Below are 18,659 nucleotides of genomic sequence, written 5' to 3'. Positions count from 1 at the left end.
TCAGCTTTGTAAAACGACGAAGTAATGATTTAATTAAAATCTAAAAGCCCTAAAAAATGTCTGTATGAATTAAAGGAACATCCAAAAATTACAGTTCCGTCAATTTTATTATTTACTCGCCCTCATGTCTTTCCAAACACATATATTACTATTTCTTGCGTAGAACACATACAGAATTCTTAAATGTAAAGCCTCAAAAGCACCATAATAAGTAGCCTATCTTAAAAGTATCCCAGCTACTGCACTATATTGCTAATCATAATATTGAAGATTGTCTTTTATGTGGAACAGAAATTCCACATAAATGATAAAGAAAACAACATTTTTACATTGTTGCTTCTGGTATGTGTGGAATGGGGGAAGATGAAGCATCATTCTGACCCAGAGAACAGACTAATGTGGACCATGCGGAACCAACAGCGCCTATAAATTTTAGAAATGAAAGTCTGGAGGGCATTTCATTGACACAATCTGGATGAGGAAAGAACACCACGTTCTGTATGTATACATTTATATTTAATAAAAAAAAAGAATATTAATAGATGATCATGCCACGGCTGGTTTTTATCTTGGTGTTTCAAGCTCTTACATCACTTCAAATCACAGTAAGTTCACTCTTTGACCAGAATGTTTGCACTACAGTATCTCGACATTAAATAACCTATAACATGTTGAGCCACTTCGTCTATTTTTCAAGGCAGAGGAAGAATGCCAAATAGCTGAGGCATCAAAGCTGAAGGAAGAGATTCGTACGCTGAAAAATAAATTGTTGATTGGGGAATGGAAAGTTATGCATCTGCGTGCTCACCGTCGATTCAGGCTGGTTTCCAACCTGGAACTATCACTGGAAAACAAGACCTCTGAAAACAACACTGAACCTTCACCAACCCTACCAAGTACTGGAGGCTCATTATTAGTTCATGACAAAGGTAATTTTTACACTCTTATAAGAAACCAGTACACATGTATATAAGGCTATTTATAATTAAACCTTTTCATTATTTTATCAGAACTGATTATGAACAAATTGTTAAGTTGATAACATATTTTGGGGTCTCGTCCATTTTTTGAATTTCTTGCAATTTAACTGTGTTATTGCTGGGGTTAAGCTGACATACAATTGGAACAGAAAAGTAGGGTGAATTCAGGTTGATTTGGACACTTTTCCCCAGTCATCTAAATGGCAAAAAGTGTCCCAATCAACCTGAATTCACCCTACATGCCTTATACTTTGTGATAAACAGAGGGTTAAAGCTTCAATAATATGTGTTTCATGGAAGAAAGCCAATCATTTTATTAATACTTCTGTAATTTATATGTCCAATAGATTGTTCTGAGTTATATGACAGACTAAAACCAGGAAGTGGATTCTACAGGATTAAACCCAAACCGTCATTTGAACCGTTCCTTGTGTACTGTGATATGGATGATGGTGGGGGCTGGACTGTGATTCAGAAACGGATCAATGGGAAAGTTGATTTCGACAGGTAGGTCTAATGCACAGTCATAAGCAATGGCTATGTAATAGTGAATGTTTTTTGCTGAATGTTTTTTGTTCTTACATTTACACCTATGATGGTCAAATCACCATTCTATCATTTCACAGAAAGTGGGAAGATTATAAAAATGGATTTGGTCATTTCCAGTCAAGTAAAGATGAATTCTGGCTTGGCAATGATCATATTCATGCCCTGCTCAGCGATGGTAAGATTTGGATAATGAGTTTATCACTTCCGCTTTTCTTCTCTACAATAATATTTTCTAAATCCTCTTTAGGTGAACATACGATGAAAATTGAACTGGTGGACTGGAAAGGAGTGAGATCATATGCCATGTACGACAACTTTAGAGTATCAAATGAAATAGTAAGTTGATTTTGGTTCCTACCATTAAAACTTTAATTCCAGCCTCACAGGTTTTGTGAAGAAATTGATAGGGATGAAAAGTCTCCTATTCCATCACATGTTCCTCTCTGCTCACATCATTCCTCCTCTATACTCAGGATAAATATAGGCTGCACTACGGGATGTACAGTGGTCAGGCAGGAGATGCCCTGTCTGGAGGAGCCAATATGGTGGAGCAATGGTCAGCCTCTCATAATGGCATGCAATTCAGCACCCGGGACCAAGATCACGATCGCTACCTGCAGGGAAGCTGTGCTGCTGAGAACAGGGGAGGCTGGTGGTATAACAGGTGATGCTGAGTGTTTTCTGAATTTTATGTACAGCATTTTGTACACTAAACACCCTGTTTAATGTTACCTGTTGCTTAATTACAGGTGTCATGCTGCCAATCTTAATGGGAGGTTTTACAGAGGTGGAGAGTACAAAGCCAAATATGATAATGGTGTGGTTTGGGGCACATGGAGAGGACTGTGGTACTCTCTCAGACACACAGCCATGAAGGTCCGACCCAGCTCCTACATGGACAATGTAGGGAGTGGAGGAGGACCCACTGAGTAGCAAGGCAGCTGAACACTCTCATCATGCACATTTGTGTGTTTTACGGTGTATTAACTATAAGATTTAATGTAGTTCATTAAACTTTTCTGTCAACCACAGGACTGCCATAAAGCAAGAAAGGATCTCATTGGGACAAAGGAAGTAACTGATCTTGGTCGATTCAATGAATACATTGGCTTATCTTTACAAAATATTGTGATTATGATTTGATATTAATCAAAATACTATATTATTCTGTGTAAAATGGTAAATATAATCATGCATGCATTCATATAACACTCCTGGTTCAAAATATCTGTACCATAATAAAGCAGCATCTAAATATACTGAACGTCTTTACTGAGATTATGTATCAAACTATTTTAGTAGTGTATCTTTAACATGGGCAACAGTAAAAGAAACATTCAGAAATAAATTCATATTTACTGCATGTATATTTTCATATGTAAAACCTGAGAGTTCACATTTTCCAGTGTACAAACAAATCCAAAGGTGTACAAAATATTCTTGTGATATGGATACTGTATAATGTCTATGATGGTGGTTTGTGTGGTATCAAAAACGGCTTTTCAAATTAATAGTCAAACCCCCATAAATAAAATTAAAACTGATCATAGATTTCATCTGAAGTCTGATACAAAAAGCTTCCAAAATCTGAAATGCAGGTCCACATGGAGCAAAATAACTTGCTTCATTCCATTAAAACTTGGTTCCATCAGACAAATGCAGGTTCGTTCAGGTAAGTTTATGAATAGTCAGAACTTCTACTCCATCATCCTCACCCAAGTATCCAGAAATGTCCATCATGTGCTGCTCTGATTCTGTGAGACTATATGGGGAGTTGCTGTAGTCCGCAGAGAGAGGAAGGCTGCGACAGCGTCCCCTGCGCTGGTCTGAGGTAGAGAATGTGGAACTGCGTTGCCTTTGGCAGGTAGATGAATTAGCCTCTCGTAGCTTCCTGGCTAGTATGTTCCTCTGGATGGGCGAGGGACCTCTTCTGCTCCAGTTCTGTTCTGCCCGTTCAGCTCGGTCCAGGGCAGAAGATGGGCTCCGAGCCACATGATGACGATCCACCAAAGGCTCTTTTGTTGGTGTCACTGGAACTGAATCTTTTGAGTTTGATTGAGATGGAGGAGTGTCAACCCATGGTCTTCTCCTGTGGTCCACTGAGCTATCAGTCATTCTAGGACTGGAACAAGACCAGACCTCAAGTTCAGGAAGCGTATGCTCCCAGGTTCTGCTTCTACAGCTCCCCTCTGGTATTTGGCGAGGAGTCACCTGGGTCATGCTTCTCTCTCGGTAGGGTCGGGACAGGGGAAACTGCTGGTTGTTCTCGTGGAAACTTGAGGTTCTCCTGAAATTGGGATTCTTGGAGTAGGGCACTCTACTGCGCTCTACCATCTCTACCCAGTCTGCCGTGCGCTCAAGACGACGGATGTTGGCACTGGTTGCAGACTTCGGCGGACTCAGCAACAAATCCACCTTTTGTCTATCTGATAAAGCATTGTTTTTGGGAGACCACGTAGGTTCTGGAAAGGGAGACCTTATGCGGAAGTGGCTGCTGCTTGACTCTTCCGGGCTGTCAAGTTCTTGGGGCGCTGGAGTTAGACCGGCAGGGGTTGAAGCTGTTGCCTCTAGCATGGTGTCATCGACTGGACTCTGGGACACATGGTAGACTTTAGTGGCCTCTTTTAAGCCCTTCTTCTTCATCTCCTTGAGCTGCTGCTGAGCTAAGCGATAGCCAAAAATAGGGGGAAGGATCTTTTGGCCAGAAGGAGACATTCTCTCTGGGTCTTGAGAAAGGGGAAGAGGAAGGGACATGCTCTGTTGACAAGCCAACACACCTCGGTCCGAAGGTCCCTGCTTGGCAGGCAAGGTAAATCCCTTCTGTAGGGGAGCTGCCTGGAGACTTTCAGAGAAACTGGGTCTCTGCATGCTGTGACCACAGATAGAAGCTTCATCAGAGTTTTTTCGGCCATTGGGAGAGTGCAGAGAGCCACGGCGCATGGAGCTGCACTTTGGAGCACGGCAGAGTTTTCTCCACACTGTAATAAAGATGGTGGCCAGAATCACAGCCAGGCACAGGGAAATCCCAGCCACTACCACTAGATTCCCAGCTAGGGGCGTGCTTACAGCTGGCGGTGGTGTCTGGGATGGAAGGGGAAGCTCTTCTAAAAAAAAGAAAGAAAAAAAAAAATGAGTTTTGTTCAGAAAACAAAAAATTAAATAGATAAAAACAGTAAATAAAATGCTTACCAGTGCAGTCTTCTAGCGAACAGTGAGACTGCTCCCTAACCATGCCAGTGCATTGCATCCCACCACTAGAGGGCAGCAGACATTCACGGACACGCTCTCGCACCCCTTCCCCACACGTCACACTACAACCACTCCATGGCTGCCACGGTCCCCACATTTCTTCAGAGCAATGATACGGTATTGGAGAGAGAAAATACAATAAAAATACTGAATATTATGCATACATAAACACCTTAAATTACATCAGTAAATTGATTTTCTAAAGACAATGTGAGTAATGTTAATTCCAGCTTAAAATATCTATGCTTTGTACATGCACGACTGGTAAAAGCAGACTCACTTGTATGTCTTTGCACAATCACACATGTGTGTGCTAAACTGGGAGCCTGACTGTAGACGAGAGTGAAATGGAAGCAGTACTTATTTTTGCCGGGGTCAAAGATGGAGCAATTAAACTCAGTATCATTCTCCCCTTGCGTGAGGAAGTTGAAGGCCATGTGAGAAGTAGGGGCCATGTTGTTACTCTCTTCCTTATAAAGCAGAACTTTTCCATTTGTAACTGTACAGGGAGGTGAGATTCGACGGACAGACACTGCTCCCTCACATCCACTTTTGTAAATGTTATCCACATGAAGCTTGTATGCGAAGATGCTGGAAGGGTAAAGAGGACCAGAGGATTTAATGTCTTGCTGGGTGACAGGGGATTTTAGGGAGATCTTGATGAAGCCACGCTCTGTCAGAGGGGAGGCACATGGCATCTCCACATGTTGTGCCCTAACTACTTTGATATCGTGTCTTATCCGGTTCTGCACCTTCTCAAATGTGTTCCTCCCAATCTGGACTTGTTCAAGGTAGCTGACGTCAAGATAGAGAGAAGCTTTGCTGCTAGAACAAGAATGGAAGTGGTCATTAGTGTACACACCAATCCTAATGTCATTAGAGCTCCGGTTGTTGCTGCCACGATCCACAGCCAAGTGAAAGGTGGGCCAGTGCACATGCAGAACAGGACTCCACCACCAGATGGCACTTCTGTTAGACACACCAATGTTGTGCTTCTGCTCAAGTCTGAATCTGAAATTACTTGCATACAGGAAGCAGGAGCAGTTAAACTCCAGTGACCCTTCTGATTGGTTAAAGAGCGACCTGGAGAGCACTGTTTCATTCTTGTCAATGTCAATCAATGACACTGTCAGTCTGTCGTTGGTGAAGTTGCTTTCGGTGTTGTAATCCACAAACACACTGGCATTGCTCAAGGCAATGTGCATTGACGGCCAGAGATGGATACCAGCCATCGCTATGGGAAAGAAAATATAAATTAAAACCAATTAAGTGACCTAAAACATAGGAGGCAAACGTTAATGAACACTTTGCATCTGTGGTATTACTATGTTCCATAAAGTAGTTTAAAGTGACCAGGCAGGTAGATTTTTACATTTTCGAATAAAATGTTAGTAATCTTTGCCCATGCAAAACTCACCAGTGGTGGTTGCCAGGGTGTTGCTATGTGTTTGCTAAGGCATCCTGAGTAGTTGTTAGCATGCTGCTATGCAATTACAAGGCTGTTCAGTGTGGTTTCTAGGTGGTTATTTGCTGGCCCAACACTAAAGAGCCTCAAGTCTCAGTGTGGCCCTCCTTTGGCTCAGGACTGTATATCTGATCACTAAAAAATTTAGAAGACTGCTAACTACCGGCCTGGAAGAAATTGCACTTTTTTTCTTTTTTGCCACTTTTATTGACATTAACTAAGCAGGGCAGTAAATAATGTGGAGGAACAAGATCTTTAGAATACGCAAACTCACCATTGCCAATACAGCACTATTGTGATAGAGCACACATGCCAACCACTAGGTCATGCATCAAATAAATTGGTAATTAATAAATGGTCTTTTTTTCAGACATGGATTAGACCTCATGGTTTGTCTTTGACATTACTGTATATTTTGTTATTTCAGGTTGTCCTTTTTGTACCAGATGAAAAGAGAAGGCAATATGCTACTTAATGATAAGTAACACATAAGTTAAGTTTTCAAGTTTAAGATGTTCTACTGCTGTACAATACTGCTGTCTATTACTGGAGTATGAGAACTTGAGGAGGCATTGTGATTTACAAACGCTGTATGTGTGGGTCACTTCCTGCAGAAAAAACAAATGCATCCAGGGGAAGAGAGTGCAGGAAAAGTCAGTGACCCTCCCTTTCCCCTCCCTCCATTTTACTCTCCAACTGAACCCGATTCACCACGGCACACTTGAAATTGTCAATCACTGACCTTCATTTAAATTCTTTTTTGCATGAGAAGTAGAAAATTTGGATCATATAACTGAACATTTGTGCTATTGTCATGATCCCTGCAGATGTAATGAGAACTAAATATTTTATTACACCTGTTGCATTGCAGGTTTGGAGTTCCTTTCCTTGCCACAGTCGCCTTTGGTTTGCTTGCTAGGGGCATTAAGGTATGATTTTCTATAAGGCTGATTTGCTATGCAAATAAAAGTGACTTGACTAACTTCCAGGACAAACATCTTTAAATGTAAGAACGCCTTCTCACCAAATTCCACCAGGAAGAGCAGCACAAATGGGGTTGCTGTAAGGAAACCCTGTGTCATTCCGAAGTATGCAGCCTCTTATCTTTCTTTGTCCACATCACCCCAATCCACTGTTATTTTCCTAAAACAGAATTCAGACACAAGGGATGAATCAAATACGTTATTCATTCTCCATACCACACTGATTTGTTTGGGCAATCACTCGACTCTTATATTGGACTATCAATCGGTGGAAAAATGAATTTGAATATCTTCTTGATAATCTCACATTTTAACACATAGGCTAGTACATAGACTATTCAGTACATATATATTCACTTACACTTCATACAATACATAGGCTACACACAATGTCTTTTCTTTAAATTTTTTTTAATGTATTGTGTTCAAAAATTATTGAGCAAGGCTCAAAAAAAAGATGTATTGCTTTGTAACTTTTTGAGTCAATTTACAAAATAAAGAGTAAAATCGTCTCTTTCTGCAGATATATACTGTATATATATAAATATATGTGTGTGTGTGTGTATATATATATATATATATATATATATAGTGAGAAGAAAATATAAATTCCATATGAATATAGTTCATTAAATATATTTTATTATAAATATAGAACTTATATATAGGCTAAATGTTGTTGTGATATATATATATATATATATATATATATATATATATATATATATAAAAATACAAAACAAGATAGACATTTATTTATCTTGTAAACGTATTACTTTCATTTTCCAGTAATCTACAATAATGATCTATTACAAAATAATAATAATAATAAAAAACCTCATGCATTACACTGCCTGGTATAAAAGAAACCAGTCAATAGCCCACACTTAAATGCGCAAATTAAAAGTAAATAACCTATAGACCTAGATAGAAGTATTTTACTTACATTTGTCATCGAGTCGGATGAATACCGTATGTTCTTGTATCCTAATCGGGCTGGAAGGTTACCGTGAGTTTTGTTTTTGAGCGTTAAATGAATGAACGTCACGGAGCGGTCCTGCTCTGAGACGCGCTCTCGTGAGCGCGCCCTCACAATTTGCAGACTGCGCGACCGTGAACGCGCGTTTTCTTGCTTCCTCCACCGGTTGTTATTAGGGAAATTAAGTTAGGATGCGGTCTGGTCTCCACAAGAATCCATTTAGTATTTACGTCTGGCCGACGAATTACGAAGAACTGCGTATTATACTACTAATTACGAAAAAATGCATATTATACGTTCATTTTTAATGTGAATCCCACCACAAATTTCTCAGTGACCGCGCAGAGGTTTCTACTGGCTCTCTACTAATACACCCAATTAACTACTATAGTTCATGTTACCAAACGTAAATGTCAGAAGTAAGCAGTGAATCATCTGCTTAATATAAAATAACCTCTCTTCAATAAATCTCCTTACAATGGGGAGGTCTGTCTCAATATGAACTTGACATTTGAGGCAAACTTTGAAGTTCATTAATATATTAAACTATATTTACGAACAGTCTACTCATTGTAATCTCGTTGTCATTATTGGCTCACATGTTTCAGTGGAATAGACCTTAGAAAAACAGAACATTATTCTTCAGTATTAGCAATTAATACCATAAAAGACCAACAATGTTGGTGAAACATCTGAAATAATAAACAAGAATGAAAAACACCAACGAAATATAATACACAAAATAATCAAGAAAAATAAATGGACACATGAAAGAAAACCCAAAGACAGATAATGTTTTTAAAAAGAAATATTATTTTTACACAACGATCCAAAATAAGTGTGAAAGACTTTATTTTTCCATAAGGGGAAAAGCAGATTTCTCTCAAGAGAGTGTCAGTGAATTTTCTGATGTTTTAAATTTTCAAGTTATTTTGGCATTAAAAGTTTTTTTCTGAGTTATAATTAAAAGGTTTCCTTTTTCTTTTCAACTTCTTGATGTATATGTAATGCACAATTACCTACATATTTTTATGGACAATCTAACCGCATTGAACATGCTGGAATCACAGACAATATCAACTGTCTGTGAAATCAAATATAACTGATTCCAACAAGAAACTGCATCCTCTGCATGATCATTTCTGTAATCCCCTTTCAGTTAAAGGCTGTGGAAATCACTAAACAGAAGAAAGTTGCAGTAACGTCCCGGGTACCTTAATCAACATTCATGAAAGACCCTATTGACAAACACAGTGGAAAGTAGGCCCCCACTCTAATCAGTTATCAGTTCTGAGAGGGATCTGGGGCCAGCAGGACCTGAGAGCCAGCCAGGTTCGATAACATATCGGCCTCATGCGTCAGAACAGGTTGGGATAAAATCGCAGACCTTCTACTGAATCGTCTCGGCATAAGTGACCCATTTTTTCAGCTAATAACAACCTGTAAAAGAGAGCGAAACATCAAAATAACGAGGAGACACTTGAGGGATGAATTATTGATGAAATAAGGAAAAGGATGTCTCCTGTACCTTTCTTTAGCAAGGAGAACTGTCAGTCCCAACAGCTTGGCAAACTCTTCAGCTGTGAGGGAGCCTTTATCAGACACCTGGGAAAGGCAAAAGAGAAGGAAACCTCAAATGGATTCCCACTTAAACCACCGCTCTGTGTTTTTAGAGTATTGCAAAATCCTCATTATCACAACGCACTGACTGAAGCATTTTATTTTATTTATTAATTATTTATTATTATTTTTTTCTGTATTTATATAAACAAATTAAAGTCTAAATAATCTACAGTACAATAGCTACTACCATGCTATATAAGTATTTTATACTTTAAATAATACATCATTTTGTCAATGTTTTTTTGCATTACGGTAATGACCATTTTTTGCAAAAAAATTTTAATGGTTACTTAATATTTTAATGGCTTTATTTTCTTTGCGCAAAATCTAATTTCTGATTCTTATTTTAGAGTGAAATATGACCCAGTTATGATCTTGACAGGCTTTGTGAGATTCCCCCATATACCAAATCTAATGGCTGAAACAATGTGAATACAGCAATAATTGCCATCTCATGTCAAATGATCTTCAAATATTCTTGCTTTGTTTTTTCGAACATTCCTCTGCTTTACCACATCTGTCTTGGACTCTTCAGGGATGGAAATTTCTAATCTGACACGCCTCACGTTCCAGCTCTTTGACCTAAAACACCACCCCCAGTCACATCTGCTAGCTGTGTCTTGTTCAAAAACACTTTGAAGGTGGTTCATTTCATGCAATTTCTATGAGAATGAAATGGGAACCTTCTCTCACTCTCCTAACCACAACCATTAAATATAAGAGGAAGAAATTGGCTGTACATGTTTGTGGTTATAGATCTGATCCAATTTCTACTCTAATAACCCATAATTAAACATGACAAAGTTTCTGTATGATGTTTGAATGGCCACATAAGTGATTTCACAGATGGGGAAAATGATGGCATGACACTCACGTTATCTAGAGCTGAAGCAATCATTTCCTCTTCACTGTGGGACTGGAGTTGAACCACCATCACCCCGCTGTCAAATACTCGCAACCTGACAGGGAAAGAAAAATTTTGTTACTTAAGAACTCAACAAGACATTACTGCTTCGTAATCTAATTGTATGCAACCAAACTGTGGTTTCTGAGTCAAATGATTGTTTTCTTTTGAAAGGTGGAAAATGCAGCCAACAGACAGAGGGCGGACATGGGTCCTGAAAACAGGAAGTCTGCCAGGAAGTGGCTGACCGATCCCACGCTGACCCGCCTCTGCCTACAAAGCCTGGCTCGCACAGACAAATGCACATTCGTTCACGTTTACTCACGCAAACACACATACAAATATAAATGCTCACACCCTTACCGTAGAGGAAGCTTAAGTGACTCAAACATCTTGCAGGCATTGACCAAGTCCTCCGGAGAGAGAAGCTGAGAAGAAATTTGCAAAACACAGGTCATACTTCTTGAAAGGATCCATCCAGAATTGTTTTCTTTCTAATATATATAAAACATTTCCCTATAGAACTACATAGATCTTTATGCATATTTCATATGAGGCATTTCAAAGAAATGTAATGACTCTCAAAAATGCCATGTGATATAACAATCAAATAAAAGGTAAAAAAATCTTTTCCTTACAGTTTAAATGTGAGCGTACACATCTTAATCATTATTTTCAAAATGGTTTTTAAATATACACTTACATTCAAAAGTTTAGGGTCAGTATGATTTTTTTTTCTTTTATTCAGCAAGGATGCATTAAATTGATCAAAAGTCACAGTAAAGACATTTATAATGTTACAAAAGATTTCTTATTCAAATAAATGCTGTTCTTTCTATTCATCAAAGAATCCCGAAAAAATAAATCACGGGTTACACAAAAATATTATCAGCAAATCATATTAGAATGATTTCTAAAGATCATGTGACACTGAAGACTGGAGTAATGATGCTAAAAATTCAGCTTTGAATAAGTTACATTTTAAAATGTAATTTGAATATTTAATAATAATAATAATAATAATAATAATATAGAAAACAGTTATTTTAATAAATTGAACATTTTTATTGTTTTTGATCAAATAAATGCAGCCTCACTGAGCATAAGAGACTTAAAAAAATAGTTTTAAAAATCTTACCAGCCACAAACTTTTATAAAGTGGTGTATTTTTCTAGGTAAAATGTTTTTATTATGTTAATATTTAGAATTTTTTATTTATAAATATTAGGTTTTGGGGAGTAAAACCACATGACATTTTAAATCCTGAACTAACTTTGCAGTGATAAAATGGTCAAATTATCATAGATTTCCATGTTGTTTGCAGCATATGACCTTGATTTGGCAGATAAAAAGTTTTTCAAACATAAGCATTTTATTGAACTACAATTATTGCCACCTCTACGATAAACTTAGCTGACAATGCTTTTGAGAAATACACCCTGGTCAATAACACACACACAAAAACATAACACCCCACCACCCCTAAAGCCACCAGAAGAACCCTAAAAAATTAATAAATAAATAGTAAATAAAATAAATAGATACACGAAAAAAAAAAAGTAGAAAATGGAATAAGAAAAGTCTCTCTCTCCCCCCACAGAAGTCTAATCAGGAGGTCCTGACGGCTTTTAATAATATAAACGTGTAAATTAAATTTTTGAGTTTGTTCGAATGTTAATAAAGTTAGAGAGCTAGTTTAAAAAAAAAAAAAAAAAAAAAACGCTGTGATATCGTCATGTACATGCAAACACAACCAATGCCAACATGCTATGATTTCATCTGAGAGTTTGCTCTCTACTCTCCAGATGGCTGTGCCATCATCAGCTTCACTCTTAATGCTGCTGGGAAGGAGATCAGGATCAGATCTGATTAACTCTATGAAAAGAAGCACTGATGCTTCTGTCTTGATTGTAGCTGTCCAGGTTCATCTTACCTCCATCCCACGGGCTCTGTTCACCAGACAGTACACTTCAGTGAGGGCCATCATTCCTCCACGCTCCTACAGAGACAGTAATAATAAAGGTCATGAAGTCTAAGGAAGGAAGGATAATATTGACATAATAAACAGAGCAATTCTAAGATGGTCCTCGCACCATTGGTGCTCGGGCCCTAATGACATACTGTAAGACAAAATGTACAGCCAGCTAATCATTATCGCAAATTAAACCCCAACAAAGTGATGATTTTGAGATAACGATGAGCTGACTGTACATTATCATGATTAATACAGCTACTCACCAAATAAATCAACAAACAGATATGAAATATTAAATTCAGTTGCAATTACTGTACTAAGAAGAATATACATCTACACACTACCATTCAAAAGTTTGGGTTCAATAAGATTAAATGTTTTTGAAGTCTTTTATTCAAGGCTGCATTTATTTGACATCATAAAAACAGTAATATTGTGAATTGTTTTTACAATGTGAAAATTGCTTACTAATTTAATTCATTTTAAAATGTAAATTATTCCTTTGATGACAAAGCTGAATTTTTAGCAGCCATTGCTCAAGTCTTCAGTGTCACATGATCGTTCAGAAATCATTCTAATATGCAGATTTGGATTTCTTAATGCGATAAATTTTTTTAGGATTCTTTGATGAATTGAAAATTCAAAGTAGCAGCATTTATTTGAAATTTATTTGCATCCTTGCTGACTAAAACTCTTACTGACCCCAAACTTTTGAACAGTTGTGTATATGCAAATACACAGTATATATAGGGCTACTACACCTATACAGGGCTACATAAAAATATTTGATAAGCATGTTTCTAGAAATCATAGAGATGCATTTAAACACACACAGAATAATACCTCCAGTGGTGCTTGCAGCATGTCTCCCAGCTGTTTGGCGAGTTGGATGTGGTACTGTGTGCCTGAGCCGTGTGTCTCTCTGGTAACTGGGTTGGCTATACCCATACTCAGCAAATAAGACTTGAAACGGATGGTCTGTCAGAAGGCACACAAAACAAACATGACTAATTTAATTGTAGCTCTACACTAAATATAATAGCTCATTTCTAAATAAATGTTGGCTGTTGTAGCCTACTAACAACACTGCAAAATTCTAACAGCCAGTTTTAGCATTTTGAACTTCAACATTTCTACAGAACAAGGTCCATCTACTCATTTTTAGATGTGCCAAAGTTTTTTTTCCTCATCTGATTGTGGACTTCTGTAATAACAGGTCATTTTCTACCCAATAAATATTTATATGTGTCCATTTGGATGCAATCCTGCACTTATGCACCATATGCGCTCTGATTGGAGGATCTGAATCCTGGCTGCTTTTCAGCTCGATTCTAGGTTCTATTTGTGTCACCATCTCATTTCCTGGCCCTTGACGTCCCTGTGCAAAGTGTACGTTGTGAGTGACCGGGATTTCTAAGCTCTGTGTGGATTACACTGCCAATGTTTTCCAAGCTTTGGATTTATAGACACCTCACTGATCCCGAGAAAATGACACATACATACATGATCAAATGTATTAATTTATTCAAAAGAGAATGATTGATATCTACCCTATTACAGGCGTACATGTGCATATGGAGGATAAATAAATCAAAACAGATAGCTATAACAATACACATAACAGCTGTTATCTACATGTAATCTAAGAAAGCCTATTAACTTAAGCAGGATAAAAACCGTAATAGACTTTGAGGTGGAAACGGCCTTATAAAAAGGAAACAACATCCACTTACAAGTTCATATGTGTAAATACACTACCATTCAAATGTTTGGGGTCAGCAAGAAAAAAAAAAGAAGAAAAAAATAAAGAAAAAAATACTTTTATTTAGCAGGAATGCCTTATATTGATCAAAAGTGACAGTAAAGACATTTATAATGTTACAAAATATTTCTGTCAAATAAATGCTGTTCTTTTGAACTGTCTATTAAAGTATCCTGAAAAAAATTAATCAGTTTCCAGAAAAATATTAAGCAGCACAACTGCTTTCAATGTTTTCAACATTGATAATAATAAGAAATGTTTCTTAAGCACCAAACCAGCATATTAGAATGATATCTGAAGGATCATGTGACACTGAAGACTGTTGAAAATTCGGCTTTGCCATCACAGGAATAAATTCTATTTTAAATTATTTTCAAATCAAAAACAGTTATTATGAATTGTAATAATATTTCACAGTATTATTGTTTTTATTGTATTTTTTATCAAATAAATGCAGCCTTGATGAGCACTTTAAACAAAAACATTTTTAAAAAAGCTTACTGCCCCAAACTTTTAAATGGTAGTATATAAAATCCAGTATTTGACTGGCTAATGTCAAATATCTCAACCAATCACGTTTTTTTGTTGTTGTTGTTTTATTTTTGCTCTTTTTTTCCCAGTGAAACACTGGTGCGTCAGAATAATCAAGCCCCTTAAGGTCTTTAAGCTCACCTCATCTTCTGTGATGTCACCCTGTTTGTCTTTGATTTTGTTAGCAATGGATCTGGACAGCTCCACCATCTCTTTGGCCTGCAGGGGAAGACAGTGAGATGCTGAAACAAGACTGATAAACCTGACCATGGCTGTATTCTGCCTGACAACAGGGCAACCCGCCGACCTACTGAGTGACTGACCTTTTCCATTAGTTTACTGAGATCTTCAAAGGCCTGAAAGAAGAGACAGATATTAGAATGGAAACTTGAAAAAGATGATATCCAAAATACCTCTTTATCAAGAGCCAAAATCACCTGTAAATCACTGGGTGTGCCCACACCTAACAGGATACCCCACTGCTGTGCACTCTCTTTTTATCTTCCATTATAGCTGTGCCAGGAAGCTAATCAGAGCTATTAGGTCATCTAACATTAAACACAGGGTGCCATTTTCTTTCAACATCAGGGGCCCTTCAAAAGGGGGCCACGGCACCCAGTGCCTGATTGTGGCCACAGCTTTCCTGATTATCTAAAGCTAGTATCCCAGAGCTCTTTAGGTTAGATATGACTACCTGTCAGTCTGTTTCTCTTTCTTACCTCAGAAATGTTTTTATCTGTCTCTTTTCTTTTCTCCTCCAACTTCCGTTCAATACCCACAATGCCCACTGCGCGTGTCCTTCCTGCCTACAGAACCATAGAAAAAAAAGAAGAGAAAAAATGAGCCTCACTCTTTGTTAGGCACGCACACAAACAATAACTCAAAAAAAAAAAAAAACATATAAACAAATAACAAAGGAACAGGAAGGAAAGGGTTTGACCAGGGGTCACTTTTTCAGGGCCACTGCCTGTTCTTTACAAGACACAATCTTTAAACAACTGCCATACAAATGTGAAAGTTGTCTTTCACATATAATAAACCAATATTTCTAAAGTAAAACAACATATACTACCGTTCAAAAGTTTGGGGTCGGTACGAAAGAAGTCTCTTATGCTCACTAAAACTGCAATTATTTGACCAAAAATACAGTAAAAACAGCAATATTGTGAAATATTATTACAATTTAAAATAACTGCTTTATATTTGAATACATTTATTTATTTATTAGAAATCATTCTAATATGTTGATTTGGTGCTCAAGAAACATTTCTTATTATCAGTGTTAAAAACAGTTGTGCTGCTTAATATTTTTGGGGAAACTATGATACATTTTTTTCAGGATTCTTTGATGAATAGAAAGTTCAAAAGAACAACATTTATTTGAAATACAAATCTTTCAATTAAATGCATCCTTTTTGAATAAAAGTATTAATTTCTTTGAAAAACAAAAAACAAAAAAAACATACTAAACCCAAACTTTTAAACGGTAGTGTATTTGAACAGCATTATGTCAAAAAATAGAAATATTAAATAAACAAAAAATTAATTACAATGACAAACACACATAACAATTACTAAAACTTTAACTAAAATTAAATACTAAGAGTATAATAAAAGTTAATTCAAAATAGTATAGTATATAATATAAAAACTGGATGCTTATACACATAAATATTTACAAAAAACACATATTTAAAAAAAAAAAAAAAAAAAAAAAAAGCATGTTATCTATCATTCAGAGTCTGAGCTGACCTTGGGTCCTGTTCCTGTGGGGATCGGCTGTGAGACAGGGGTATTCTCCCATCGCTTCTGAGTCATCTCTTCTGTTAGACGTCTGTAAAACTACACACCAAACACAGCACAAGTTATGTTATTTACACCTTCCTAACATCTTATCTGCTCTGTTCCTGTCTAAATGTCATGAATGCTTATTGCTTATGCTGCAAACTGTATTAAGCCAGATTTAGTGGAGTAATAAGCTCCACGCATCATCTCAGTTTAAATATTTCTGTGACATCACCCCTTCAGTTACTAACCTCAATCTGCCCATGTTCCTTGAAGGACAGCTTTATATAAGAGTACTTGCTCTTCTGGTAGGGGCCAGGCTCCTTATTTTCAGGGCATGGATGCAGGTGAATGACAATTTTGGCACTGCAAGGTTTGAAAGGTAACAATTTAGTTTTAATATATAGATTAAAAAGCAGATTTACAGGGTGTAGCTTCCAATATTATGACATGTTCTATATGTCAGACGTATTAATTGCATTCTGATGTTACAGTGCAGTCACCTCTTTCCGATGCCTGCTGCTTGCTCCTCAAAGAATATGACCTGTGACAAGGGTATGCATATACAGCATTCCTACAGAACAACATATTAGAGATATCAAGAATGTAAGCAAATACATGGTGTTCTCAAATGTTCTTCATTTAAAGCAAAATTATATTTTATAGAGGGAGAAAAGATACTGAAAATATACTGAAGATGACATTACATGATTCTTCTGGTCTCTCCAGACTAGACGATGGGTACTGAGAAGAACGACTCCCACATCAAGCTTAGCCTGTCAATGAAGAAACAGGGAAATGTGTGAATTACGGAGCATTAACATACACCATTTATTCAAATAACACATATCTTAATATTGTCTTCTGGGTAACACTTTACAAAAAGGCCTAATTTAATGTTAATGTATAAAAACTAGCATGAACTAAAAGTAAACAATATATTTTTTACAACATATAATAATCCTTGTCAATGTTAGTTAATAAAAAATACAATTCTTCATTGTTTATTCATGTTAGTTCACAGTGCTTTAACTAATGTTGAAAAACAGAACTTTTAATTTTAAAAACATATTATTAGATGTTGAAATTAACATTAACTAAGACTAATAAATGCTTTGGAAGTATTGTTCATGGTTAGTTCAAGTTAACTAACGTAGTTAACTAATGTCAACAAATGAAAACCTTATTGTAAAGTGTCAGTTTTCTGTATTATACAATTTCGAATTCTAAAAAAAGTAATTCTCCTTTTAACAGCATTAATAAGCAACATGAAAACTGCATGATCTAAACTATATTTGTGTTTATCTATAATGTTATGCATCATTGTCAGGTCAGAATCTTCCACATGGTTGTCATTTTATAACTTTAAGTTGAATAAAATACCTTGTCTTCCCCATCGTAAAGTCTCACTCCTCTTTGTTGGATTACTAACGTTTCGTTCATCTCAAGGAGCCCATTTGTCCAAATAAATCTGTCCATTTTACCAAAACAATAAAACAAAAGTGAATAACAGAACTAGAAGAGCATATTATATGTGAAGCTACAGCTGTTTACTTCCGCTTAGATGTCCGAGAATGCGCCTGTCTCAAAAATATGACAATCCATTCAAAACTTAATTCTCCGCAGTTACTAAATTGTTTTTATTGTGTTATATAAAGTCCTAGAAATACAATTAATAATATCAATTTTTCCAGTTTCAAATTGTGAGAATTTTATACATACATCATTTTTTCGTTATCGTTACAAGCTTATCAATATTTTTGACAAATCGAAAAACAACAATAGAGTTAAAATATGGTTAATAAATTATAAATAATTTACAAAATGCCATTTATTTAAAAATAAAAATATCCAACTCCTCATGAGGCGCTTTT

General features: G+C 36.6%; 3 protein-coding genes across 3 annotated transcripts; 1 reads left to right on the top strand and 2 right to left on the bottom strand.

The window, feature by feature from the left end:
- The first annotated feature begins 152 nt into the window (after positions 1 to 152).
- fgl1b (fibrinogen like 1B) lies at positions 153 to 2,788 on the top strand. The gene is made up of 7 exons (XM_051909433.1): positions 153 to 605; positions 698 to 929; positions 1,328 to 1,487; positions 1,607 to 1,704; positions 1,777 to 1,865; positions 2,003 to 2,193; positions 2,279 to 2,788. The coding sequence occupies exons 1-7, from the start codon at positions 543 to 545 to the stop codon at positions 2,460 to 2,462; spliced, it is 1,017 nt and encodes a 338-aa protein (XP_051765393.1). The 5' UTR covers positions 153 to 542; the 3' UTR covers positions 2,463 to 2,788.
- Positions 2,789 to 2,877: 89 nt separating this feature from the next.
- On the bottom strand, positions 2,878 to 8,850 carry LOC127520814 (thrombospondin type-1 domain-containing protein 1). Its single transcript, XM_051909430.1, has 5 exons — positions 8,173 to 8,850; positions 7,268 to 7,386; positions 5,059 to 6,012; positions 4,719 to 4,877; positions 2,878 to 4,633 (listed from the first exon to the last, which is right to left on the bottom strand). The coding sequence occupies exons 2-5, from the start codon at positions 7,323 to 7,325 to the stop codon at positions 3,198 to 3,200; spliced, it is 2,607 nt and encodes an 868-aa protein (XP_051765390.1). The 5' UTR covers positions 7,326 to 7,386; positions 8,173 to 8,850; the 3' UTR covers positions 2,878 to 3,197.
- A 148-nt stretch (positions 8,851 to 8,998) lies between these two features.
- Positions 8,999 to 18,369, bottom strand: vps36 (vacuolar protein sorting 36 homolog). The gene is made up of 14 exons (XM_051909432.1): positions 18,169 to 18,369; positions 17,493 to 17,561; positions 17,289 to 17,359; positions 17,037 to 17,151; positions 16,753 to 16,842; positions 15,720 to 15,806; positions 15,324 to 15,356; positions 15,142 to 15,219; positions 13,551 to 13,685; positions 12,666 to 12,731; positions 11,096 to 11,160; positions 10,703 to 10,787; positions 9,734 to 9,810; positions 8,999 to 9,645 (listed from the first exon to the last, which is right to left on the bottom strand). The coding sequence occupies exons 1-14, from the start codon at positions 18,262 to 18,264 to the stop codon at positions 9,564 to 9,566; spliced, it is 1,149 nt and encodes a 382-aa protein (XP_051765392.1). The 5' UTR covers positions 18,265 to 18,369; the 3' UTR covers positions 8,999 to 9,563.
- Between the last annotated feature and the right edge of the window lie 290 nt (positions 18,370 to 18,659).

Source organism: Ctenopharyngodon idella, chromosome 10 (assembly GCF_019924925.1).
Source record: "Ctenopharyngodon idella isolate HZGC_01 chromosome 10, HZGC01, whole genome shotgun sequence".
Lineage (NCBI taxonomy): Eukaryota > Metazoa > Chordata > Actinopteri > Cypriniformes > Xenocyprididae > Ctenopharyngodon > Ctenopharyngodon idella.
This window is presented reverse-complemented; position numbering and strand designations above follow the sequence as displayed.

What these genes read in the sequence shown, in the direction of transcription:
- fgl1b (XM_051909433.1), top strand. Translation starts at nt 543, where the DNA reads ATGATCATGCCACGGCTGGTTTTTATCTTGGTGTTTCAAGCTCTTACA. An exon ending in TCATGCCCTGCTCAGCGATG is followed by an intron (nt 1,705 to 1,776) that starts GTAAGATTTGGA and finishes AATCCTCTTTAG; the next exon opens with GTGAACATACGATGAAAATT. An exon ending in TTAGAGTATCAAATGAAATA is followed by an intron (nt 1,866 to 2,002) that starts GTAAGTTGATTT and finishes CTCTATACTCAG; the next exon opens with GATAAATATAGGCTGCACTA.
- LOC127520814 (XM_051909430.1), bottom strand. Translation starts at nt 7,325, where the DNA reads ATGACACAGGGTTTCCTTACAGCAACCCCATTTGTGCTGCTCTTCCTG. An exon ending in GCTCTTCCTGGTGGAATTTG is followed by an intron (nt 6,013 to 7,267) that starts GTGAGAAGGCGT and finishes TCTTTCCCATAG; the next exon opens with CGATGGCTGGTATCCATCTC. An exon ending in GATTGTGCAAAGACATACAA is followed by an intron (nt 4,878 to 5,058) that starts GTGAGTCTGCTT and finishes ATTGCTCTGAAG; the next exon opens with AAATGTGGGGACCGTGGCAG.
- vps36 (XM_051909432.1), bottom strand. Translation starts at nt 18,264, where the DNA reads ATGGACAGATTTATTTGGACAAATGGGCTCCTTGAGATGAACGAAACG. An exon ending in CAGATAAAAACATTTCTGAG is followed by an intron (nt 15,357 to 15,719) that starts GTAAGAAAGAGA and finishes CTCTTCTTTCAG; the next exon opens with GCCTTTGAAGATCTCAGTAA. An exon ending in GTGACATCACAGAAGATGAG is followed by an intron (nt 13,686 to 15,141) that starts GTGAGCTTAAAG and finishes GCCTTCTGACAG; the next exon opens with ACCATCCGTTTCAAGTCTTA.